The sequence below is a fragment of the Tupaia chinensis genome, unplaced genomic scaffold, assembly GCF_000334495.1.
Source record: "Tupaia chinensis unplaced genomic scaffold, TupChi_1.0 Scaffold000578_2, whole genome shotgun sequence".
In the NCBI taxonomy this organism is placed as follows: Eukaryota; Metazoa; Chordata; class Mammalia; order Scandentia; family Tupaiidae; genus Tupaia; species Tupaia belangeri.
In genome coordinates this window covers 7,606,331-7,632,533 of record NW_006160094.1, presented here as the reverse complement: position 1 = coordinate 7,632,533, position 26,203 = coordinate 7,606,331, and the positions used below count along the sequence as shown (strand labels likewise).

General features: G+C 53.9%; 1 protein-coding gene across 3 annotated transcripts in view; it reads left to right on the top strand.

The window, feature by feature from the left end:
- Nucleotides 1–26,203, top strand: part of BID (BH3 interacting domain death agonist) — a 32,070-nt gene that overhangs the window by 2,663 nt on the left and 3,204 nt on the right. For 2 of the 3 annotated variants that reach the window (XM_006158346.3, XM_006158347.3), the window contains exons 2-4: nt 18,329–18,370; nt 19,479–19,689; nt 25,625–25,767. In XM_006158346.3, coding sequence (XP_006158408.2) covers nt 18,359–18,370; nt 19,479–19,689; nt 25,625–25,767 — 366 coding nt within the window. In that variant the 5' untranslated portion in view covers nt 18,329–18,358. Of the gene's footprint in view, nt 1–96; nt 158–18,328; nt 18,371–19,478; nt 19,690–25,624; nt 25,768–26,203 lie in introns of those variants that run through there. The other variant, XM_006158349.3, reaches the window with a different exon arrangement.

Genomic DNA, 26,203 nt, shown 5'->3' with positions numbered 1-26,203 from the left:
CCCCCCCCGCCGCCGGGCCCGCCTCCGTCGAGGCCGGCTGGGAGAAAGCTGCCGAATGGCTGGAACGCCCCAGGAGACCCTGCGAGAGCCCCGAAGCCCGCGGTCACCAGGCGCCTGGGCTGGCAAGGGCTCGTTCCTTCGTTCAGCAAACACGAATGTGCGGTTTGTGCTGGGGTCACGCTAGGAGGTGATGGCGGCCTCCGTCTGGCCCCTGGAGGGCAGGCAGCGGAGCTGCAAAGCAGCCTGGAGGTGGTTTTCCCACATTCCACACCACCGCTGGGGATGGCACCTGGCAGCTGTGAGGTGGGGTGGCTCTCCTGGGCTGGGCCTGCACCATTTGGGGACAGAGCCCGAGCCAGGCCCCCGGGAGTACCCTGGGAGTCAGCCCGACTGCCTGGCAAGAGAATGGGTCTCAGCCAGGAGGAAAATGGGGGAGCCCTCTGGCGTCAGTGTTGAGCAGGCCTCTGTTGAGGCCTTGCTGGGAAGGGGACACTTGCCCTGAGTGCTTTGTTGCCTCTGTCCCTTCTGCCCCAGGGAGGGGAGGAACAGGGTGGGGTCGAGACTCACAGCTGGGTTAAGGCTGGCCCTCTCAATGTGTCTGGAGGAAGAGGGCGCCTGCTGTGGGCTGTGGGCTGGGCCGGTGCCCAGGTGCACTGGGTTGGGGCTGTGGCATTGGGCACAGAGCTGCAGGGACAGGAGCGCCATGACGATCTAAGAGGTGGGCAGGCCTGGCAGGGCTGGCGGCAGGTGCAGCCTGAGTGAGTAGGAGCTCCAGATGAGACCCCCTGGGTGCCCCTGGCTGGTGCAGGGAGGGGGATGGGAGGGGCCTGGATCCCTGCCTGGAGGCCTCCCCAGGAATACTCAGGGCCCCAGCCCGGAAGCTGTGTGGGGCAGGAGGAGCCGCCCACTGTGTGGAAAAGCCTGCCTGGGCCAGGAAGAGGGTGAGGGTGGATGTTGCCCCGGGAGCCTTGCAGGAGGGATGTGGGCCTCCCAGGGCAGGGTGCTGTGGAGGAGAGGGGTGGCACTGGGCAGGACTGTGAGGCTGGGTGCCCACTGCCCACAGCTGGCCATCCTGCTTGGGAACTGAGTCTCAGTGATGGTGCCAGGAGGCTGCCCTGGACTCTCGGCCAGGAGGAGCCTGACAGAGTGATGGCCCCGGCAGACCGTAGTGGCACCATGGTCACCATTTGCCAGACCCAGGTCTATCCCACGGAGGCGCCTGTCAGATCGGAAGGAGGAGGAGGGTGGTACCCAGAGACCGCAGCCTCCATGTGTCGGGGTTGGGCTCGCCCATCCCTGTGGCGCCGGGACACCCTCCACCTGGAGGTTCAGAGAAACAGCAGGGGTCACGGGAGGGAAGGCGTAGGCATGCTCTACCACTGCCCGCCCTGAGAGAAAGCGGTGCCCACAGCCCAGGGAGCTCCACGCTCCAGACCCTCCTGGGGGACAGGAAAGATGGATGGTGTGAGGGTGTAGTGTCCCCTTCCCTTTCCTCTCTGTGCGACCTCATCTTCTCTGGCTGAGATTCCTGGGTTCGCAGTGGTTAGGTTAAAGGACTTCTCTGGTGGGGACGGGACTTCATGGAGGAGGGGAGGGGATGTATGGTGGGGCCAGCAGGTGGCATGGTGGCCTAGGTGCTGGACTCTGCGTGGCCTGCCACAGTTCAATTCCCAGACCCGGTGGCTTGAAAATCACACCAGGCCCGCGCGTGTGTGCCCCAAATCCTGGAAGGAGAATGGAGGAGAAGGGATTGTGTGCCCCCCCAGGGGGTGATTGTTCACTTTCCTTCTCTCTGTTTCTCTGGGGGGACAGGGGACATGCACCCTCTGGCAAAAACCTGAAAAGCAAAAAGCAAAAGAAAGGTGGTCTGGTTACGAGGAGCCTGACACCCGGTTGGTTCCGACGTAGACCTCCCGCACAGATGCACAGCCCTTTAGCAGCACAGCCTTCACAGCCACTCCGTGTCCACAGGTGCTCAGAACAGCCAGCTCGAAGTCGGCAGAGAAGGCTATTTTCAGGTGGCATATTTCAGCCTCCTGTCATCATATTTTGGGGTAGTGTGTCCTGAGCCCAGGAGCAGTACTCAGAAGCAGGTTTAATGTCCCCATTCTTCTGATGGAGAACTGAGACAAGGAGAGGTTAAGTAATTGCCAGGGATCTGGGTCAGCAGGTGGCATGGAGGTTCAGGCACTGTATCCCACATAACTGACTGTGGATCGAGTCCCGGACCTGGTGGGTTGAAAATCATGTCAGGAGTGTGTGTGCCTAAAATCCCAAGAGCAGAATTGAGAAGGGATTGTGTGGTGTGGCCATCCCCCCAAGGGGTGGTTTCTTTCTCTTTCTCTCTCTCTCTCTCTCTCTCTCTCCTTCTGGTGAGTTTATGGGCCCTACAGCAAAAACTAAACAAAAAAATTAATCATTGCTCAGGGCCACAACCACGGGAGTCAGACTCCAGGGTCTTTACCCAGCCACTCACCGTCTGCCTGCACTCCAGGCCTCTTGCCATTGTTCCCGCCCCTGCACCCCTGAGAGGCCACCAGGGCTGAGGAGCAGAGAATGGCCTGGACCTCTCTGTGGACTCCAGCCCAGGAGGGCCACGGGCAGCCCGGATTACAAGGCCAGTGGTGTGCACAGGAAGGGAGGGTGCTGGGGTCCCTCTCAGGGCATCTCTCCAAGGAGTACCCAGGCAACTCATGCTGTCCCAGGGGAAGTTTGAGTGGAAGGCACAGGCTGGTAGAGGTCTTGGTGGCTTTCTGGGTGTGCGTCCAGGGCCAGGTTCTGTAAAAGAAGCCACCGGCTGAGAACGGAGAGACTAGTGTTAAGTTACCCTCACCCCTCCATGACACGGGCCTTCTGAGGACGGGGTCCCAGAGCAGGTCCCAGGAGCTTGGTGGCTCTCAGGCCACAGAATGACTGGAGGCCCCCCGCGGAGGCAGCGACTGTGGGCAGCTGGGGCCATGTGACCTAACTGGGTCTAGGGCTCAGCCTGGCTCCGGGGCAGGAGCCCACAGAGCTTTCTGCAGAGCTTCTTGCCTGGGCTGGAGGGCTCCCCAGCCCACAGTTCCCCAGGCCCAGGGCCCGCAGTCCAAGGCTGGGTTCCCCTCTTTGCTACAAGCTTCCTTCTTTTGCTTTTTTTTCCCCTTTCGTTCTTCTTTTTCTTTCTTTTTTTTCTTTTTCTTTTGTCAGTGGGCACGTGTGCTCATCGAGGTGGACAGGGAGAAAGCATCCCCAGTGGTGTGTGGTCACACCGAAACCCCTCTCCATTCTCCATTCTACTGGGATTTGGGGCACACACGCGCAGCAGCTGGGGCGGCCCAAGCCCCCGTCCTCAGGGAGGAAAGTGAGTGCTGTGAGCCGTGGGGGCCAGGCTGGTCTGGGGTTCCGAGCGGACTCTGTGTGTGTTTCGGGTGGTGCAGGGGACTGTCCCCAGCAGTGCGTGGCTGGCAGTCCGGGGCTAGTGCGTCCACATTTGGTTCCAGGACCGCGGCTGTGATCTCGGGCTAGGCTAGTCTGTGCGGCCCTGTGGACGTGACGTGTCCATGGCTGGGGCTCCTCTCTGCTCTGCTTGATCTGGACACGTGTCCCGTGTGGTCGCCTGGGCCCAGGCCTGGCCGTGCCCCGGGGCCGCTGCTTGCCTTTTGTCCACCACTCCAAAGCCAAACCAGAGGGCAGAGGGCGCAAGACTGGCTGTGAGAAGGCACTCCCTGCTGGGCTCCCACCCTTCCTTTGATCCCGCAGATGGGGTGGGGTCCCAGTACAGGTTCCCAGCCACTTTAGAGACCCCCTGCCTGGGGGAGTGGGCCTCTTAGATGTCAGTGAGCTCACAGAGCTGTGCTTCCCTGGGCTCCAGAGCCCGCTGAGGGAGGAGGTGGGAACACAGAGCTGACCAGGGCTGGGGACAGCACAGCAGATAGGACAGGGCCGGGACCTCGACCTCAGAGCCAGGCAGGGCAGTGGCTGGGAGCAGCTGCGGGTGGGAAGTGGCCGTGGCAGGAAGGGCCCTGGGAGGTGATGACTCGTGTCATTCCAGGAGCGCGGAGGAGGCCGGCTGGGTGTGGGAGCCCTGCCAGCTGCCTGCAAGTGTGGCTGGTGCGTGTGGAGGCGGGTCGCCACCAGTGAGTTCACACCTGCCAGACTCCTGCTCCAGCCCCATCTTGCAGGCAGGAGGCAGGAGGCCAGCCCTAGAGTTCCACCAGGGAGCCCAGCTCTGGGTCTGCTGGTCGTGTTTAGGGCTGGGCCCAGCCGTGTGCAGTGGAGGGGCCCGTCGGAAGTGCAGTGGCCCTGCTGTGGGCATGGTGGAGGCCCGCTGCTCTTCCCTAGAACCTTCCTGGATGTGGGACGCCCAGGGAGCCAGGGCCGGAGCTGCTGACCACCTCCACGCACGACTTCATCTGAGTTCCAGGCGCGGCAGGACCAGCTCCTGGCCGCGAGCCCCCAGGCCCTGGCCGGTGAGCTCTTCAGAAGACTTGGGGGCCTGGCAACCTCTGCCTCCAGGGCCCTCCCTGGCTGAGCTGGGAGCCGACGCAGCCACAGGTGTCTGGGTGGGGACCGCCCCTTCCACACCGGAGGACAGAGCTCCCTGACAGACCTGGCTGCAGCAGGGCTGCCACTGGCCCAGGAAAGCCGTCTGTCCATGTGCTGGCATCCCCGGCCCAGAGGGCAGCAGAGCAGCCGGCCTGCCTTGGCGTGGACACAGCCCCGTCTGCTCCACAGCTAGCTCTAGAAGGTAGCGATGGAGGCCGTTCTGGGGAGGGGCAGACACGGCCAGCCTGCGTTCTGGATACCTGCTGCCCTCCCTGCTGCCCAGAAGCCCAGGCCTGGGCTGGGGTTGAAGGTGGGAGATGAGGCAGGGAAGCGACAGGCGTGGTGGAGCAGGGGCTCCGGGGTTACTTATTAGGGCTCTGACACCCGCCCCCCCGGCCGCCCTTTGCTCTTGAACTGCTTGAGTGGTTCCTCCCACCATGTCCAGCTCAGTGGTTTGGTGGTTTGGCGTACTCGCCATCTGCCGCCATGTAGAACACCGCGGCGTTGCCCAGCACGGGGCCCTCCCAGCCCTCCTGGCCCAACCCCAGGAGCCCTGGTCTCCCCTCTGTCCCTGGGGTCTGCCTGTTGAGGACAGCTCAGGGGAGAAGCCTGCACGCTGGGGTCTCTCCTGGCTGTGTGGTTTGGTTTTGTTCATTCTTTGTTCGTGATGTGTCATGTGTCACTGACAAAGGGCAGGGCCCTCCACAGGGCCTGGCTCCAGACCCCGTCCTCCAGCCCTCCAGCCACCGTCGCCCTCCTGCTCCACTCGGCTGCCCTGCCGGCCACTCTACTCATGTGCTCTATTTCAAAAGTGTCAGTTTTCCTGGGATTCATCTATTGATCCAGTGTTCTTTTAACCAAGGATCCAGTCGTTTCCATGGATTTTAAAATATTATTTTATTTACTTTTTAAAAATTTGCCCTAAGGTGCATGTGCTTGCCAGAGAAAGAGGGAGAGAGGAAGAGGGAAAAGCACCCCACAGGCCGTGCTGGCTTTGCCGTCCCCTTCTTCATTTTCCTCTCGGGATTTGGGCACACACGCATAAGCATCGTGTGCTTCTCGTGCCACTGAGTCCAGGACTCCAGCCTGGAGGAGGCAGCGCTGCAGGACCTTGCCACGTTAACCACTAGGCTATGGGCTGGCCCACTGTAGTTTTCCATTAAGTTTTGAAATCAGGAAGTGTGAGTCCACTGATTGTGTTCTTTTTCAAGATTGGCTTTTTTTTTTTTTTTCCATTTTGCCAAAGGTGCATATACTCACCAGAGAGAGAAAGAGGGAGAAATCACCCCCAATGGGAACGGTCATGCCACAATCCCTTCTCCCCCATCTCCCTCTCCTCCTTTTGGCACTTGGGCATGCACGCACACCTGCCTGGAGTGTCTCTCAAGCTGTCGGGTTTGGGATGCAAACCTCAAGGTCAGCTATATAGGATCTGTCTGCCTTAACCACGAGGCCAAGGAGCTGGCCCAAGACTGGCTATTCTTGAAAATGTCCCTTACATTTCCAGGAAGCGTTTGAGCTCTATTCAATTCAAAATTTTGTGCCACCAGAAAAAAATCTGATAACTCTTTGTGCAAAAAAACCAGCTGGGATTTTGATAGGCATGCGCTGAGCCTATCAATTGGGGAGTATTACTATTGTTAAGCTCTCAACCATATGGGGGCCAGTAGGTGGCGTCGTTATGGTACTGGCCTCCCATATGGCGATTACAGTCTGAGTCCTGGACCCAATGGTTTGAGAGTCATGCCTGGTGCATGTGCATATGTGCCCCAGTCTCAGGAGAATGGAGAAGGGGTTGCATAACCACCCCCTCAGGGGCTGAGTTCACACTTTCCCTCTCACTGAATCTCTGTCTCTCTCTGGCCCGCGCATGTGCCCTATCAAAAACCTTAAAAGGAAACACCGTATTAGGTCTGCGGTACAGGAATGTGGGCCCGGCTGACTTACGTCCTTTCTTTGGAGGACGTTCAGGTTTATTTAGTGTGGAGAGGGATGGCTGGCCTGCAGGCGCCTGTACCTGAGCCGTGCTGGCTCGCGTTAGTCCAGAGCTTCCCAGTGGACTCCTTGGCTTCTCTGCATCTACAGCCACGTGGGACCAGTACGTGAAGCTGCCCAGTTGAGCCAGTGTGCCGGGCTGGCCGTCAGGCCCGGGTTCCCGTGCCTTTCAGACCGCACGGAGGGAACAGTGCAATCACGCCTCGGCGGGGATGCAGCCTGAGAAGTGCGTCGTTAGGCAGCGTCATCGCCGTCCAGCTGTCCTAAAGGGTCTCTCACACCCTGGATGTGGCGCGGTGGCCGTGTGCGTGCCTCGTGGCGCTCATGCGGCCAGATGTGCTGCGCTGGCTGCTGAGGAGTGGCTGCGTCAGTGGGGCAGGGGGCTCCGCTCGGCCCAGGCACCGAGGAGGCAGGGGCCAGCCAGCGAGGGGACGAAGGGACTCCCTACTCATGTGTGTAGTTGGGAAAAGCATGAGGACTCCCTTCACCCTAGGGATCGTCGGGAGAGCCCATCCGACCCTCGGCTGTGTGAAAACATCCACAGGAGGAAGTCAGGTCTGGGGGAGCCCTGCTGGATGGTTTCTGGCTCTGCCCTGACTGCGGCTGCTCCAGGAGGGCCTGCGCCCCCTTGGGGGAAGGACTGGCTTCTTGCAGCTCTGTGGGGTTTACATTCGAAAGCATGTGAAATCCACAGATCCGGCAACTGGCTGAATTACCTTCTTTTACTACTTAACTAGCTAGAGAAAGTCCTTGGATCATGTTTATTTTATCATCTAATTATCCCTTTATATTACATAAAAGTCCCAGTGTCACCCTTCAGCAGTTTGGGAGGTCATCCTCTGAGAAAGCAAGCCCAGTGGGTTCACAGGCCTTCTTGGCTCCTGAGGCGAACCAAGCAGATAGATCAGTAGAGCTCTGGACTTGGCTGTTTCTCTGCTCCCCCGTCTCTGCCGCCCCCTTCCCATCTGTGTTGTGCTTTGGTTTCTGGTTTGCACGTGGTGGAGGAAGTATCCCGGTCAGTGGCGTCCAGGGTGGACATTTTGTCTGATGGTCTTACTGTCTGGTCATCTTTATGGACTGATGACAGAGATCTCTTCTCAGTTCAGGGAGATGACGGAGTAGCACCTAGATGGGACTATATAACTTACTGCAGTCATTAAATAGGCATTTTTTAAATGCATTTTTTAACTTCAAGAAAAACAGTTTTAGTTTTAATAGATCAAAATTTTAAAATGTTAAGAGAAGTTTGCTTAAGAGTTAAAGCCAAGAAAAAGGTTAGGATTCTATTCAAACAGTAGGGAGATGAACCTATCAGCACTTCAAAAGAAGACAAAAAAATCTTTAAATTTGGAAAGCAATGCATAGAAGAAAATCAGTAATGTTTTAGTCAAAAGTCATAAAATTCTATTTCACCAGTTCAGTCTCATGTAATTAATCTCTCTCCCGCTGAATTTGCAGTGTTACTGTCATCCAATCTTTCTGTTTAAATTCTGGAAGTTAACATTCAATGTTATTATTGGTCTTTCTGAACTCGTCCATACTATTAAGTTGGCCATTCTCTTGGGTTTTTTTGTTTTTGTTTTTGTTTTTTTGTATTCTTATTTCAGTGTGTCTGTCTTTAGTTTTCCTGGAATAGCACTCCCTTCAGAACTTATTGGAGAGCTGGTCTGGTGTTGGTAAATTCTTTCAGGTTTTGTTTATCTGAGAATGTTTTTGTCTTTTCTTCCCGTATGAAGGATAATCATGCTGGGTATAGTATGTTTTTCACTTAACACTTTGAATATATTTTCCCATTCTCTCCTTGCTTGCAGTGTTTCCAATGAGAGGTCTGATGTTAGCCTGATGGGATATCCTTTGAAAGTAACTTGATGTTTCTCTCTTGCCTATTTTAGTATTTTGTCTCTGTTTGTGATTTTGGTCAATCTGGCTGTGATGTGCCTTGGAGAAGACCTTGTGTTGACTCTATGTCGAGTCTTTTGTATATCTTGGGTTTGGATATTTTGAGTGCCTCTCTAAATTTGGAAAGTTTTCTTCCAGGATTTTGTAGACAAGATTATCAATGCCCTTATTAGTTTCTTCACTTTCTGGGATACTGATTATCCGGATGTTTGGGCGTCTACTGGTATCTAGTATTACTCGTATATTCTCATTTTGGGGGGTTATTTTCTCAGTCTCAATGTTTTTGGTGAATTTTTCTATCTTCTACATCTGAGACTCGACCTTCTACATAATCTAATCTGCTTTTAAATACTTTTAAGGGAGGTTTTGATTTCCTGTATTACAACCTTCATCTCTAAAATTCTGTTTGATTCTTTTTTATGGTGTGTATTTCCTCTTTCAGATTGTATAAGACCTTCCTCACCTCCTGGAACTTGTCTCTTTTCTCCTTCATCTTTTGGAGTTCATTGTCTCTCTTCTCTTGCACCTCTGTTAGCTTTGTCACTATGAGTATTTAAAATTCTTTGTCTGACATTTTCATGAGTTCCATTGTGTTCAGGAGGAGTTATATTCTTTACCCTAGGAGGTGAGATATTTTCTTGATTTCTCATATTTCTTTTGCCTCTGCAACGGTTTCTAGTCATCTGATGGATTATACGCTTTTCTCTTAATTTTTGGAGTTAAAGCTGAGTGTTCAGAGACGTGCAGAAAGAGGTGTCCTGCAATCTTGCAGGACAATTTTTCTCCCTTTGTGCAGCAGATTCTGTGGTAATTGAGGATTACTCTGACCCTAAAAGTATTCAGAGTGTGCACCTAGACCTGTCGAGAAGCTCAGTGTGTGGAGGCTGAGCAGAAAAGTGAGAAAGGTAAAAGAAAAAGGAAAAGAAAACAAAGGTGGTGGGGAGGGGGACAAAACAATAAAAAAAAAAAGAAAGAAAATAGAAAAAAAAATGAAAACCACACAGCACGCAGGGCCTCTCAGAGCTCAAATGTCAATGACTTGTGGTTGTCCTGTCCTATATGAGAAGGGAGAGGTGAGAATTAGCAAGATAAAAGACAGCTAAGAAGTTTAAAAATTAAAAAAAAAAAAAAAAAGGGAGACAGAGAGAACAGAGAGAATACAGAGGGTGCTTTGCCTACTAGATCTTGGGGTCAGGAGGGTGAAGTCTGGGCAGAAAATCTTCAGTTGTCCTGGTTCCTGAAAGAGGCCGTTCAGAGCTCAAATGTAGGCTTGTGTAAGAGGAACTGTTTTAATTGGCTTGTGCCTGTATATAAACCAAATATTTCTACATTTCCACATGTAGGAAAATTGCACTTCTAGGGCTAGCTGGTGGCATGATGCTTAAGGCAGCTGGATCCCACATGCTGACTGTGCAATTTGAGACCTGGACCTGATGACTTAAGAAACATGCAAGCTGATAGGGCTTGCATGCCCAAATCTAGAAATGAGGAAAAGATGGAGAAGAGATTGTGGAGTGACCATGCCCCATGGAGGGTGCTCCCCACCCCCATCCTCTGTCGCTGTTCAGTGAGCACACGCCCCCTTGGGTAAAATTTTAAAAAATAATAAAAAGTTATGCCTTTTCTCTGATTTATTGGTATTAAATATAATACAGGTGTACATTTTATTCCACTTGACTTTTCTCTCTGAACATCTACAGGTTATCAAATCAGATAGAATTATTCTATTAAGATTATGAAAAACATGGGACCAGCAGTGGCATGGTGGTTAAGGTGATAGACACTCCCACATGGCCGAATGTGGTTCAAGTCCTGGACCTGGTGGCTTGCTTTCTCACTTTCCCTTTCTCTCTGTGTGTGTCTCTCTATGGTAAAATTAAATAAATCTTTTAAAAAGATGATGAAAAACAAATATAGTTTAAGGTGAATCATGTTTTTTTAAATAATTATTTTATTTTTAAATTTATTTTTTAAATTTATTTATTTATTTATTTTAATTTGACCAGAGAGAGACAGAGAGAGAGAGAGAGAGAGAGGGAGAGAAGGCGAGGAAGCAAGCCACCAAGTTTGGGACTTGAACAACTGTCGGCCATGTGGGTGGGAGTCCAGCCTCCTTAACCACCATGCCACCTGACAGCCCCCATTATGATTGTTTTAACAGCTATTCCAAAATAAAGCATGAACCGATATTGAGTTAATTAATGGGTGATCATTATATACCTGCACATTTTTTTTTTGCTGTAAGGCACATATACTTCCCAGAGAGAAACACACACAGAGAGAGAGAGAGAGAAGAAGAAGGCATCCCTAGGGGAGAATGGCAATACCACAACCCCTTCTCCTCCATTCTCCTCTTGAGATTTTAGGCATGCACACATGCATGCCCAGTGTGTTTTTCAAGCCTGCAGGTTCAGGACTCGAATCAAGTAGTCAGCTCTGTGGGAATCAGATGACTGGGTGGCCCTGCCTAGGTAATCTCTAAGTAAGACAGTACTCGAACATTGGCTAGTAGGTGTAATGCCAGGTGGTTTTGTCTTCGGCTAGAGCTAATGAGGTACTGTCTGTTGTGAGAAGGTCTGAAAGTACCCAGTATGGTGGGCTGTTGTACAGGCGTTCTCAGAAAGTAAATGGAAAGCACATGTGATGAAGAAACCATCTGGATTTCAAAATTTGTTCACACCAAAATAAATCAGTACTTTAATTCCTTTTCCCCATAAACTTTGAAGTCCCCACATACGTGTCCATGTGCACCTGCCAAGATGCTTGAGCATGACAGACAGCTCAGTGCCCAGCCCCCAGTTCTCTGTGAAATCAAACTCACGCACTTTGGTTAAAAGTTCTAATTAATGTAGGTAACAGAGGAAAACAGTCATGTAAATGCCTTTACTTTTCAAAGAAAAAAGGTAATTTTTTTTTTTGAGGAAAAACCTTAAAGCAGCACTTCTCAAACTTTCTAGTCTCTAAAACTTTTTTGTTTAAGAGAGATTTTTGTTGTACAACATATGCACTAGCCAGAGACAGAAAGCTAGAATGCAAGAAATCAACCCCGGGGAGCCCGGCCATGCCCCAATCCCCTCTCCTCCATTCCCCGTGCAGAATACTGGGCACGTACACAGGTGCCTGACCTTTTTAAAAAAAAAAAAAAATTTGCTATAAAGCGCACGCATTCACCAGAGAGGCAGACAGAAAGTCAGAAATCACCCCCGGGGGGATAGCCACACCACAGTCCCTTTTCCTCGAGTCTCCTCTCAGGATTTTGGGCACGCATGCACATGTGCCCAGTGTGAGTTTTAAGCCACTGGGACCGGGACTCAAACCATGGTCAACTACATGGGAGTCCAGCAACATAGCCATTATGCCATCTGCTGGTTCCCTGGAGTGAGTTTTAAGTCTCCAGGTCCACGACTCAACCAAAGTGCAGAAGGAGAACAGAGAAGGGATTGTGTGGCCATCCCTCTGGGAGGTGATTTCTCCCTTTCCCTGTCTCTCTCTCTCTTTCTCTGGTGAGCATGTGCCATATGGCAAAAACATTAAACAAATACATTGTGGACTCATTTGAAACATGAGAAATTACTTGTTAACATGAATATTGTTCAAATAAGTATTTTATTTTTAAATTTTTAAAAATTATTTATTTTAATTAATTATTATTATTTAATTTGCTATAGGGTATTTGTGCTCATCAGAAATAGAGAGACAGAAAGAGGGAAAGTAAGAAAGCAAGCCACCAGGTCCAGGACTCAAACCATGGTCGGCCATGGTCCAGCACCTGAACCACCACACCATCTGCTGGCCCCACAATATATTTTTAAATATATTTTAAAATATTTTTATTGAGCAAAAACAGTGTTTTTTGATGACTTTTTGTGGATCTCCTGTATTTGTGATGAATAGAAGATACTGAACGCTCCTTCATGACCACATGTAGGGGTCTGGCCTCTGGAAGCTCCTCCTAGCCTGAGAGGATGAGAAGGGAGAATCTCACTAGTGTTGCTATCAGCTATTTCAGGCCTCACAGATCTTCTGGAAGGAGTTCCAGTCACCCTAATTTCCTGGACTGCATTCTTTCCTAAAGCAATTTATTGGTATTTCTAGAAAATGAGGGAAAGAACATATAGTGAAGAATAAAACTTGGAAAGTGAGCTTTAGTGCCGTGGTTCATACTATTATGAACTATGTCGCCATTTTAGCCAAATTCGCTTGCTTCGGTAATCTTGCCTTTTTCATTAGTCATTAATACAATACCTTTGGGGGCTGGCAGGTGGCATGGTAGTTAAGGCACTGGACTCCCATATGGCCAACCATGGTTCAAGTCTCAGACCTAGTGGCTTACTTTCTCACTTTGCCTTTTTCCCTTTCTCCCTCTCTCTCTGCCTCTCTCTGGTCAAATTAATAATAATAACAATTTAAATAAATAATTATTTTCTTTCTTCCTTTTTTTTTTTAAGAACTATTTATCTTTTTTTTTTTTTTTTTTTTTTTTTTTTTAAAATGTTTTTTGTTTTGTGCCACGTAACAGACAGAGACCTAGAGACAGAAAGCGAGAAATCATCTCCCAGGGAGGATGGTCACGCCACAATCCATTCTCCTCCATTCTCCTCTCGGGATCTTGGGCACGCACGCACACGCGCCCACCGTGAGTTTTAACCCCCCAGGTCCGGGAAGAGAACCACGGTCGACTATGTGGGAGTCCAGCGACATAGCCATTACGTTAACTGCTGGCTCCCAAGAACTACTTACTTATCTTATTTATTCATTCATTTATTTTAATTTGACCAGAGAGGGAGAGAAAGTGAGAAATCAGATCAGGGACTCAAACCATGGTCAGCCATGTGGGAGTGTCTAGCACCTTAACCACCTCGCCTCCTGCTAGTCCCAATTATTTGACCACGGCTCGAGTCCTGGACCCGGTAGTTTAAATTTACGCCGGGTGTGTGTGTGTGTACATGCCCAAGACCCCGGGAAGAGAAGGGATTGCGGCGTGGCCATCCCCTTGGGGGGTGATTTCTCACTTTCTGTCTCTCTGTCTCTCTGTCTTTCTGGCGAGTGCACGCGCCCAATAGCAAAAACCTCTCCAAAAAAAAAAAATACTTATTTATTTTAACTTATATTTTATTACTTGTCTTTACAGTACACATTTCTTTTTCCAACACAAACCATGCGTGTCAGTCAAGACAAGGATGTTACTGTGTACATTATCATCAGCAAATAGCTCTCATTTTTTTGTCAGTTTAGCATACTTTTACTCGTTTTTCCCTTCCCCTTCCCCCTTCCTCTCTTCCTTACTAAACTTTTTCTTTTTTCACATTTTATTGATTCACGAAAGATCTTAAAGTATAGACAAACCTAGAATCTAGTGACAAGTGCATTGTAATTTTCTTCTGAAAAAAATTTTTTTCCTCTCGCTCCATTCCCCCTTTTACTAAAGAGAAATATAAACAAACTTATTTGAAAAAAAAAAAATTAGGTTAATCTCAATTTGGTCTGTCATTTGCACAAAGCCCCATAAGAATTCAGTTTCTGGGGACCAGCAGATGGCATAATGGCTATGTCACTGGACTCCCATGTAGTTGACTGCGGTTCAAGTCCCGGACCCAGTGGCTTAAACTCACGCCAGGCATGTGTGCATGTGTGCCCAAGATCCCAAGTGGAGAATGGAGGAAAAGGGATTGTGTCATGGCCATCTGCCAGGGAGGTGATTTCTCACTTTCTGTCTCTCTGTCTCTCTCTGTCTCTCTGTCAGGTGCACATACCCTATAGCAAAAACCTCTCCAAAAAAAATTTCAATTTCCGATGCAAGGCAACAGATACTATTGTAGTATTGAACTTAGGTAAATAACCATTCTGCCACAAAATAAGAAAGCTCACAAATATTTTCCAATTGCAAAGGGGTCAGGAAGGGAGAGAAGTTTATGTTTCAATTTTAAAAATTCTTTTTTTTAAACAAATTGCTGAACCCAACAACTCAAAAGAAAACAAAAATCCTTAAATCTGGAAGACAAGGCATGGAAGAAAATCAGTAATGTTTTAGAAAAATCATAGAATTCTGTTTCACCAGTTCAGTCTCGTGTAATTCTCTTGTTGAATTTGCAGTGTGACTGTGGTCTGACCTTTCCATTGACATTCAGCATTATTACTGATATTTCAGAACTTGTCCCTACCATTAAGTTGGCCTTTCTCTTGGTCATTTTTTGTTCTTATTTCTCTGTCTTTAGTTTTCCTGGTATAGTGCTCTCTTCAGAACTTCTCAAAGAGCTGCTCTGGTGTTAGTAAATTCCTCCAGGTTTTGTTTATCTGAGAATGTCTTTTTCTTCCCACATGAAGGATAATCTTGCCAGTAACAGTATTTTTGGTTGAAATTGTTTTTCACTTAACGCTTTGAATATATTTTCCCATTCTTTCCTTTCTCATATTACTTCCAACAAGAGGTCCACTGTTAGCCTGATGGGATATCCTTTGAAAGTAACTTGAGGGACTAGCAGTTAGCATAATGGCTATGTCACTGGACTCCCACGTAGGCAACCACGGTTCGAGTCCCAGACTTCGTGGCTTAAACTCACGCCGGGCGCGTGTGTGTGCATGCCCAAGATCCCGAGAGGAGAATGGAGGAGAAGGAATTGTGGCGTGGCCATCCCCTTGTGGGGGTGATTTCTCGCTTTCTGTCTCTCTGTCTCTCTGTCTTTCTGGCGAGCGCACACACCCGATAGCAAAAACCTCTCCAAAAAAAAAAGAATTATTTATTCAGGACCAGCAGTTAGCGTAATGGCTATGTCACTGGACTCCTGTGTAGTCGACTGTGGTTCAAGTCCCGGACCCAGTGGCTTCTTCTTGGGTTGATTCTATGTGGGGTCCTTTGTGTATCTTGGGTCTGGATATTTGAGTGCCTCTCTAGGTTTGGAAGGTTTTCTTCCAGAATTTCATGGAATAGATTATCAGTGTCCCGGTTAGTTTCTTCACCTTCTGGGCTAGCAATGATCCGGATGTTTGGGCATCTAAAGGTATCTAGTATTACTCATATATCATTCTCATTTTTGGGGGTTATTGTCTCAGTGTTTTTGGTGATTTTTTCTAGGTCAGAGGTTCTGTCTTATACATCTGAGATTCAATTTTCTGCCTGCGCATGATCTAATCTGCTTTTAATGCTTTCAAGGGAGGTTTTGATTTCCTGTATTGCAGCCTTCATCTCTAACAGTTCCGTTCAATTCTTTTTTATGGTATGTATTTCCTTTCAGATCGTGCAAGAACTTCCTCACCTCCTGGAACTTGGTGTCTCTTTTTTCCTGCTTCTTCTGCAGTTCATTGTCTCTCTTCTCTTCTATCTCTGTTAGCTTCGTCACTGTGAATGTCCCAAAATCTTTATCTGACATTTCATGAGTTCCATTGCACTGTCTGTGGATGATGAAGGGCTGTTCTTTCCCCTTGGGGCACACACACACATGTGTCTGGCGTGGGTTTTAAGCCAGTGGGTCTTGGTTTTGAACCTGGTCGGCCATGTGGGAGTCCAGCACCCAACACCATGCCACCTGTTGACAGGTGTGTCACCTCTCCCGCACTCAGGCAGCAGGTGGCTGTCCCCCAAAAGTGAAGATTTTAACAGAAAATGCAGCCCATTCCACAAAGGTGAGTGGGCAGGTGGCAGTCAGATAGCTCGGACTAGGTGTTACTTTTTCATGGGGTCTGCTTACGAATACTTAGCGGGAAAGGCTGTCCCTGCAGCTGCGGTGGGGTTCCTGGGGGCTGTCGTGCCTCTGCACTACCAGCCTGGTGGGTGAGGGCCCGGCACCACCTGGCTGGGAAGAGTGAGCCGGCGCCACCTGCGAGTGTGAGCCGCGCTGGCCGGGCTGTGCGTCTCGGTTCCCGGTTCACGGCCTCCAGTAGGAAGTGGGGTGCCCACCCGCCTCCCAGAGAGCTGCGCGCATGTGTGGAGCCATGGAAGGGGAGGCAGCCCCTTCTCCGGATCCTTTAGTGGCACTTCAAGCAGGGAGAGCACATGCCCTCTCTGCCCTTGGCACCAGGAGGTCCCACTGTGACCCCGGAGGTGTGGACCAATGTGTCGCCCTTGTTGGCACTTTGGGACACCCTCTTGCAGCTGCCTCCCCACAGTATTCATACCCCTGTGATCTTTAAAAGGGACCCTACCACGGGCTGGCAGCTGGTGTGGTGGTTACGGCACTGGACCCCACACTGCCGCTGTGAGGTTCCAGTCCCAACTTGGACCCAGCAGCTGGGGACACACGCACTGTGCCAGCGTGCCCAGCACCCAGGATGGAATGCAGCGTGGCCACCCGGGTGATTTCTCACTTCCCTGTGTCGCCCTCTGAGCGCGCACCCTATAGCAAACTGAGACAAAAAATCTTCACGTGTTCACGTAAGAAGGGGAACGCCGAAAGGACACCTGCATTCTCCAAACCTGTCGTTTTTCTGATGGCGACATGGAGGCCCAGAGACGCAGGTGTTAGAGGCCTTCCCCGCCTCCCTCGTCTGCCCTCGGCCAGGCGCCTTCTCTGGTCCTCTGCTGTAGGCCCTGGAGGGAGATCTGGCTCCTGGCACAGATCTTCGGGAGCTGCTGGCGTCCTGAGTCCAGGTGACCTGCCAGCCGCCCCGTGCTACTGGGTGCCCTGCAGCATCCCTAAGCTCACCACTCTGCAGGCCAGCTGCGTCCCCTCCCCACGGTGACACACCTTGCCACGTCTCCGCGGGTCACAGTCACCCCTGGTGAGAGCCACTGCAGTGAAATGGGGCTCGAGGGCCAGGCGTGGCGAGTGACGCTGCTGGGTCCACGTGGCCGAGAAACACGCCAGGTGTGTGTGTGCCCAAAATCCCGAGACCGGGACAGGGAGGAGGAGGGACTGTGGTGTGACCGTCCCCCCGTGTGGGTGCTTTCTCACCTTCCCCTTCTACCTCTGGCAGCATGCACACCTCTGACAAATAAATGAAAGGAATCGGGAGCTGTCAGACCACTGAAGTGACATGAGCTCCGGAGAAGGGCAAATGTGCAACACGGAAGCCTGCCTGTAGAGGGCGCGTGCGTGCACGGGCAGGGGGTAGAGTGTGTGTCCCCTCTCCCGCACTCAGGCAGCAGCTGGCTGTCCCCCCACCTAGGCGTCTGCAGTTGGTTTTTGCAAGACTGTTGAGGGGACGGGAGCCCCGGCTGGGCCCTGGCTGGGGAGATGGCACTCATGGGTGTTCCCCAAGGGCGTGTTGTGTGACTGTCCTGACACTGGTGTCGACGCTGGCTCCACGTTCTGCCCTGGGGACAGATGGCTGTGGTGTCCTCCGCACCAGTGTCCAGGCCTTCCCTGTCTGTGCTTTAGATGGCGTCACTCTTGTCCCCTGTCCGGAGAAGGGCAGGCTCGTCACAGTGAGGAGGGGTGCGGCTCTGACCGTTGCACCCGGCAAGGCCATGGTGCATGGGATGAGAACCACCTGCCCTGCGCGGGCCGCCCCCAGTGCCAGCCACATTCCTAGTGTACACAGCCTCCAACAGCCAAAACAAAACCCTTGGGCCAGCCAATCACGTGGTGGTCAATGTGGTGGCCAGCTGTGTGTTCGAGTTCCCATGTGCATGCATGCCCAGGACGCCAAGGGGAAAGTGGAGGAGAGGGGATAGAGGCTTGGCCATCCTGCCGGGTGCTTCCTCATCCCTCCATCCCTCACAGTCTCTCCACCTAGGTCCCCTACCCAAGATTGAGCCTTCGTAAGCCACAGCCCTCAGGTGCCTGCTCCCCGAGGCCTCCTGAGGTGGGGTGAGAGAGCTGCTGTGGGGGCTGGGGCCCGGGTGGGCCTGGGCTTGGGCGAATGTCTGGGAGGAAGATGCTGCGGGGCACTCTCTGGGCCGTGCTGGGGAGGAAGGATCCCCGGCCAGCCAGCTGCGGGGACAGCCACCAACCTCGGGTCTGCTCTCTTCCAGGCTGACCGGACACCTGCTGGCCCGACGGAGATGGATGCCGAGGTTGGTCTCAGGTTATCGGGGAGAACGCCGGGGAGGGTGGGGGGCCCGCGGGTCTTCACGTGCAAGGACGAGCCCCCTTGTGACGTCCCACGGAGACCCCCCCCAGGGACAGACAGCCCCTGTGTGATGGCCCACGGAGACCCCCCAGGGACAGACAGCCCCCGTATGACGGCCCACGGAGACCCCCAGGGGCAGACAGCCCCCATGTGACGGCCCACGGAGACCCCCCAGGGGCAGTCTGGGGAGCATGGTTAGAAAGAGACAGTCGAAACCTCCATGCCCCACCCCGAGGCCTTGTTCAAACCAGCTCTTCCCTGCTCCCCCATCCTCCTCCTCCCTGCTCCCCCATCCTCCTCCTCCCTGCCCCCTGCCCTCTTCCTCCCTGCCCCACCCCGTCCTCCTCCTCCCTGCCCCACCCCATCCTCCTCCTCCCTGCCCTCTGCTACCAGAAGGGCAGGGCTCCCCAAATAAGGCCACTGGGGAGCCCGGGAGGGCTTCAGAGGAGTCACCCAGAGGCCACCCGCAGTTTCCCTGCCGAGGGCCCTTGCCGATCCAGGGATGGAAAGTCGGCGTACCCAATCACGAGCTTTTCCAGCTAGTCCCCTCTGCCGGGCTCTGTAACTCAGCAGGGCACCCAGCCTGGACTCCTCTGGCCCCCTCTGGGCACCGGCCAGCTCCTGCTGCCCTCCTGGGGCCGGCACTGCAGGTCTGAGCTAGAGCTGCCGCCGCCCGGCAGAGTCCTCCACAGACACCTGCCCAGGGCCTATTCATAGGTGGGGACCCACATGGGTCTCGGCGTGGTGGCTTGGGGCCCGGGGAAAGCCGTCCTGAGGGCTTAGGGTAGATGTTAGCTGTGTGAACAGAAGCCATTCTGGAGCTGCCCCTTGTCCTGGTAAAGGCCTGTCATCTGTGTCCAGAATACTGTCTGTCCCATGCTGTCAGACTCACCATGGTCCCCTCTCACCGGCTGCCATGTTCCTCATGTTCTGAGCCTGTGCAGGTCAGGGACAGCATTACTGTCCCCAGGAGCGTCCTGCCGGCCCAGCTGCAGGAAGGGCCTCCCCTGCTCCAGGCTCCCACAGTTACCCTGCCTCCCCTCTTGTTGTAGGTCAGAAATGGCTCGAGCCTCAGGGATGAGCACATCACAAACTTGCTGGTGTTCGGCTTCCTCCAAAACTGCTCCCACTCCAAGTTCCAGCATGAGCTGGAGGGGTTGGCCTGCGAGCTGTCCGTGCGCACTTACCTGCCAGAGGACGACAGCGAGCTGCAGACGGATGGCAACCGGGCCAGCTACCGCAGCTTGGGACGAATAGAGGCAGGTAGGCACCACCATCTCTGTCCCCCTCTGGCCCTTGCAGTCACCAGGAAGACTTAGGGAGCCCAGGGCCGGAGGGACTTCCTCCGGTGAGCCATGGCCAGACTCCCCGTGCCTGCGGGCCCAGTGTTCTCGTCCAGGCCAGTACTGAATGGTGTCTACCACACTCCTGAGCGGTTCTCACACCACAGCCACCGCTGGCCTAGATGACGCAATGCAAGGGGTTCTTGAACTTGGGTTTGTATAATTTCAAGAACCTGAGGAGCTAATAAAAAAAGACTGGTGCCTGGGGCGGTAAGTGGCATGGTGGTTGAAGTGCTGGATTCCCACATGGTTGACTGCAGCTCGAAACCCGGACCTGGTGGCTTGAAAATCATGCCAGGCGTGTATGTGTGTGTGCCTGAAGTCCTGAGAGGAGAATGGAGACGGGATTGGGGTGGCCATCCCCCAGGGGGTGATTCTGGTGCGGCTGTTCGGTGACATTGCTGGTTTGAACAAGGCCTCGGGTGATTTTGCAAACAGCCCGTACCAGCCGAAGCAGGCTGGCTGAGCTTCCTTTCAGTTGAATGCACTGTTTCTTTCTCCCTTTTTTTGGAAGAGATTTTTGTTATAGGGAGCATGTACTTTGCAGAGAGACAGAGATCGAAAGAGGTAAAGTGAGAAATCACCCTCGGGGAGAGAGCCATGCCACAATCCATTCTCCTCTTTTCTCCTCTCAGGATTTTGAGCACGCATGCATGTGCGCCCAGCATGAGTTGGGTCCGAGATTCAAACTATGGTCGGCCATGTGGGAGTCCAGTGCCTTAATGACTATCCCACCTGCTGGCCCCCACTGTTCCTTATAGTCCGTTTTTGCATCTGTATAATACCTTCTTTCACTGTCGTGTGTGTGTGTGTGTGTGTGTGTGTGTGTGTACTTAAGTTTAATCATTTACTTCTTCCCTGAGTTGGGAGAGAGAGAGAGAGGAAGAGCGAGACAGCACCCCCAACGAGGCCTTCTTGCCACCATCCACTCCCAGCTTCCAGCCACCTCTGGGTCATGGCCGAGCCTACGAGCTCAGGGAGGTCCCCAGGCTTGACCTGGATCCCGTCCCACCACTGCGGCTTGCCTGGCCCTCACCTGGCCCTCATGTTCGTATGCACTGTGACTTGTGATTACCTACAAGACAGCTAGAACACTGAAGTACTCTTTTTTAAATGAGGACTGTATTAACTTATCTAAAAGTGTGTTTCTTGCTTCCATGAGCAGGCGGAAGGTTATTTTAGCACATTATTGTGATGCTAAGCAGAAACATCTGAAGCGGGTGATCTGTAACATATAGAGGTTTATTGTGCTCACAGTTCTGGTGGCTGGAAAGTTCAAGAGCATGGGGCTGGCAACTGGCTGGCCCCTGGTGCTGTGTCACGTGGCTGAGAGAAGCAGGTGGATCTGTAGGGAGAGAGAGAGAAAACTATGTCCTCGCCCCTGCCACACTCCTGGGCGATTGGCTGGTCCCCACCAGGCCCCACCTCTTAAAGGTCTCCCACCTTCCAAAGCCACTAGGGACCAACCCTCCAGGACATAAATCTCTAGGGGACAAACTGCCATCTAAACCATAGCAGAGACAGGGAGGACAGAAGGACAGCCCCCAACAGGGTCCTCAGCCGTGACCTGCCATCTCAGCTGGTCGCTGTGCTCAGGAAATCACACCCAGGCCCTTTCCATGTGAGCTCAGCTACATTGCCCCCATGCCACCGCCTGGCCCCTGGAGAATCCTGAACCTCATTCTAGGTGAGGAGGTGCAGGCCCAGAGCAGGGTGGACGACTAGACCCAGATCTGACAGCCCGGGGGTGTGGCCGAGCGGGATGGGGCCAGGCCCTTCTCCAGCTGGGCTCGGTGTACTCCCCCGTGCATTGTGCCTCCCTCCGGATGCTTCGTTTTCCAGACCTTACTTCCCCTCCGAACCCCGGCCCCTGTGCGTTCCACCGCTTCACCCCAGCACTACTGCTGCTGCGTGCTGCCTGAGCACAGGGCTGAGGAGCCAGCCGCGAGCAGGAGGCTCGGCTGCTCCCAGCCCCAGGCAGAGCACAGCAGTCCTCGGTCCTGCGGACCTTGCAGGCCTGGGCCCCACTCCAGCACCCAAGTCACTGTGTTCTATGCTGGGCGGGTCCCTGGGCGAGCATCCTGGTTAGAGTCACTTACTGTCTTGATGGCCTGTGGTGACTCCCAGGGCCTGGTGACCTAGCCAGTGAGACATGCTGTCTTCCTTTGACTCTCTTGGCATAGAAGGTTGCACTGCCCTCAGATGGCCGTGGAGAACAATTGCAGCTTAGCATCTTTTTTTTAGGTTTTTGCTGTAGGGCACATGCGCTCACCCCGGGTGGGGAAATAGAGAGAGAGAACCCCACCACCCAGGTGTGACCACACTGCAATCCTTCCTCCATTCTCCTCTTGGGACTTTGGGCACGCATGTGCATACACCTGGCATGACTTGCAAACCACCAGGTCCAGGACTCAAACCTAGTGGTACATGTGGGAGTCCGGCACCTTAACCACCATGCTACCTGGTGGCCCCACCCAGCCTTTTAACATTTATTTATTTTGGGATGGCCCCTTGCCCAGTAAGTAAGGGAGCCAGATCCCACATGGTCAGCCATGGTTCGAAGCCCAGCCCCAGCAGCCTGAAAAACACTGAGCGCACATGCCCGGATCCCAGAGGACTTCGAGGTGGAGAAGAGCCCGCCATGCTCCCATGCATCCCAAGGTGCTTTTCCTGCACTCCCTGTCTCCCCGTCTTTCAGTGGCGAGCACAGATACCCCCTGACAATTAGAACAAAAAGATGAAAGCAGAAGCTCGCTTCTTCTGTGAGGGAAGGGCACCTGGGTCTTCTTGCTGCAGTCTGCCCAGCTGTAGCCCGAATCAGGTACGCGTGTCCCTGGGACCAGCCCGACCTCCCGGCCACCGGCCTCACAGAGCGCTGTCTGGTGACCGTGCCCCGTCTGGCCTGTTAGTCTTTTGACCGCCAACCCAATTCTTTTCCCTATAGAGCATGTGAGCTCACTGGAGAGACACAGAGAGAGAGGAACGTGAGAAATCACCCCAGAGGGGGCCGCCATGCCACAATCGCTTCTCCGTTCTCTCTCCTCCTAGAATTTTGGGCACACATACACATGAGACCTGTGATTTTCAAGCCACCAGATCTGGTACCTGAACTGCAGTTGGCCACGTGGGAGTCCAGTGCTTTAATGACCACTCCACCTGCTGGCCTCCCTTGATTCCCACCTTAAATCGGGCAGACATGTGGCAGGAGTCCCCAGCCAGGGTGTGTCCGCCACTTTCTCTGCCTTTCAGAGCCAGCTAGCATGTCTCCCAGCTGAGCCCAAATGGAGTAAAAGCCCTGGTCCCCTTCAGGGCAGGCTTAGGAAGGGCAGGGGCAGGACCAAGTCGCTCTCAGCCACTGCTGCGGCTTCCTACAGCCGGGTCTGGCCTTTTCCTCGCTCTTCTCTGCACTGTCCCTTGCCTTTAAACTGCAAAGCAGGACAGGCTCAAATGGCATTTGCAAAAGGGATTGTGGGTCTGTACCCTTCCTTAACTTGAGTGGTAGAAACCTGGCTCTGGGGCCAGCAGGTGGCGTGGTGAAGGCCCTGGACTTCCACATGACTGACTACAGTTCGAGTCCTGGATCTGGCAGCTCGATTTCTCACTTTGCCTTTCTGTCTCTGCTTCTGTCTCTCTGGTGAGTACATATGTCCTGTAGCAAATTTAAAAAATAATAATGATAAATAAAATTAAATAAGAAAACTGGCAAATGGGTTAAGCACCTGACCAGACTCAGAAGGAGGGTTAGGCATAGTAGAGGCTCCAGCCGGGGTGGGGTGACGGACACAGGCCAATCAGACACGATCCCCATCACCGAGCTGGTGCCACAGGGCAGGGGACCTGCACAGAAGCCACAGAGCGCACAGCTCCGGAGACCAGGGCCACAGAGGGGCAGGCAGCTCCGCCCTGCAGGGAGTCGGCAGCACTTCCTGACCGCAGCTGCACTCAGCGGACCCAGGCCAAGAGCTGGCACAGACGGGCCTGGGGAGAGTGGGGCCTACAAGGGTGCCCGGCTCTGGGAGCTTGGCTGCCACGTCTAGTGGGACTATGGGTGTAGGCGAAGGGAATTCGAGGTCTGGTCTGACTGGTCCCTGGGCGGCCTTGAGGAGAGAAGACGTGTTCACGGCGGGTGTCAGGGTCAAGTCCAGGCGCAGCAAGAACACCTAGAACACTGAGGTCAAGGAAGCCTTCGCTCCCACGGTCGAGTGGGCATCCCGGATCTCATTTAATTTCAATGTTTCATTGCCAGAGGGTGTGTGAACTCACCAGGGAGAGGGAGAGGGGCGAGCACCCCTAGTGGGGCTCAGTCACGCCAAGTCCCTCCTCCTGCACTTCGCCTTGTGGTTTTCTAGCTCCCGGAGCCAGGACTCAAACCACAATCCAACCCCCTTAACCACTTGGCCATGGGCTGGCCCACACTTCATCTTTCTCCTGCGTCCTCAGCTCTGCCACCCAAGCGCCCTGCCTGCCTCCTGCCCTCCTGGTCCTGGGCTGTCACTGCAAAGAGTGTGGAAGGGCCTGGACCCAGTGAGGAGGTGGCCACCGGCGGGCAGGGCCGCAGCTGTGCCATAGACGAGGTTTGGCGTTGACCGAGAGTCTTGGCAGTGGTGAAGGCTAAGGTAGACCCGAGGCTTCTGCCTTGGACAAAGACGAAGCTTGAGGGAAGGTGCGAGCACAGAAAAAACATAAGCATGAATGGGGAGGCCGGCAGGTGGCGTGGTGGTTGGCGTGCTGGACTCCCACATGGCAGACCGCAGCTCGAATCCCAGACCTGGTGGCCTGCGTTCTCGCTTTCCCTCTCTCTGTGTGTATCTGTGTGTGTCTAGTAAAGTTTGAAAAAATAATGGTAACAAATGGAATTAAATAGAATTATCTAATTATTTTTTTAAAAAAAAGTGAGTGGGAGGGCCGGCTCTGCGACAGCAGTAACGCGCAGATCCCACACGGCCATCTTGGTTCACGTCCCCAGCCTGGCGAGCCTGAAACATGCCAGGCACGTGTGCAGTGCTGGGACCTGCCACACTGGAGGAAGGGCCGTGGTGTGGCTGGACCCCACGGAGGGCGCCAGCTCCCTTTCTCACACGTCGCACACGCCTCAGCACGAGTAAGAGGAGGAAGGGTCCTGGGAGCCGGGCCCGAGGCTGGCACTGCCCACTACCCCCAGGCACCGGGCAGGGCCTGCGTCCTGCCTCCCCGGGCTCCGCGGGGGGCTGCCACAGGGGACCGCCAGCGCCCCGGCCCCCAGCCTAGTGCTGGGAGTTTGGTAGAGTGCCAGGCAGAGGGGGGCACCACGCCCGGGTGCAGGGTCAGGAGCCCAGAGGTGGGGACACACAGTGGCTGTCAGGAATGGAAGGGGGCGGCCGGAGTGTGGGGCTGAGCGGGTTTGAACAGACTCGGAGGAGGTGAGGAGGCTCTTGGGGGTGGCATGGGGTGGCCTTCAGCCAGAAGGCGCAAGCAGCTTGGGGGTGGGCAGGTGGACAGTCTGGAGCGGCGGGGAAGAGCTCCAGCAAGAACCTGAGGGGTGCCAGCGAGGAGCCGGGGTTCACCGAGTGGCCCTGCCTGGGGGGAGGTGTGGGGAGGGCAAGGAGGGCGGGTGGCCTCTGGCTGGGAAGTGGCACCGGTGGGGCAGGACGGCCGCGGGGGCTGCGTGTGTCCGGGAGAGGCTGCTTCCCGAGCCCTCCCACTCCTCTGGACCCCGCCCCGCGACGCCGTCCCCGTCCCACCCCGTGCCGCAGCACGACTGCTCCACCAGGACTGCGGTGGCGCCCCTGAGGCAGGAGCCCTCCCTTGCTCTGGGCTGAGCGGGCTGGGGTTCCACAGGGCCTGACTCCGGTGTCTCTGCCCTGCCGCACACGTAGACTCTGACAGCCGAGAAGACGTCGCCATCCAGAACATCGCGAGGCACCTGGCCCAGATTGGGGACAGGATGGAGCGCAGCATCCACCCGCGTCTGGTAGACCAGCTGGCCGCGCGGTTCCTGGACCCCCGCCTGTCCCAGGAGGTGAGGGCGCAGGCGCACATGCCTTCCTGGGCGAGCTGGGCAGGGCGGGTCCTTCTCAGCTGTCCCGTCTCTGTCACAGACCGGTGTCCGGCGAGTCACCCGGCTTGTGACCGTCAGGGCCGGACTGTGGTCTTCCAGCAGCACGCGGTGGCCGCCGCCTCGTGACGGCGGGCCTGACCCTCCTACAGATTCCTTCTCAGTTTTCAGGAGCGTGACAAACATCCCGCTAGGGAACTCCGAGTCACTTAAAGGTGACCTCATGGCCTGCTCCTCTGGGCTCTGCTTGGTCAGTGTGCCGAGGCATGCTGGCTCAGCCCGGGCACCATGTCCTTGCTGGAGAGGGAGTGGGGGGACCAGGCCCAGGCTGTGGGAGCATCAGCTGCCACCACCCAGAACGGCCGGGCCGCCAACTCCGCCCTCCCCTCATCTCGTGGCC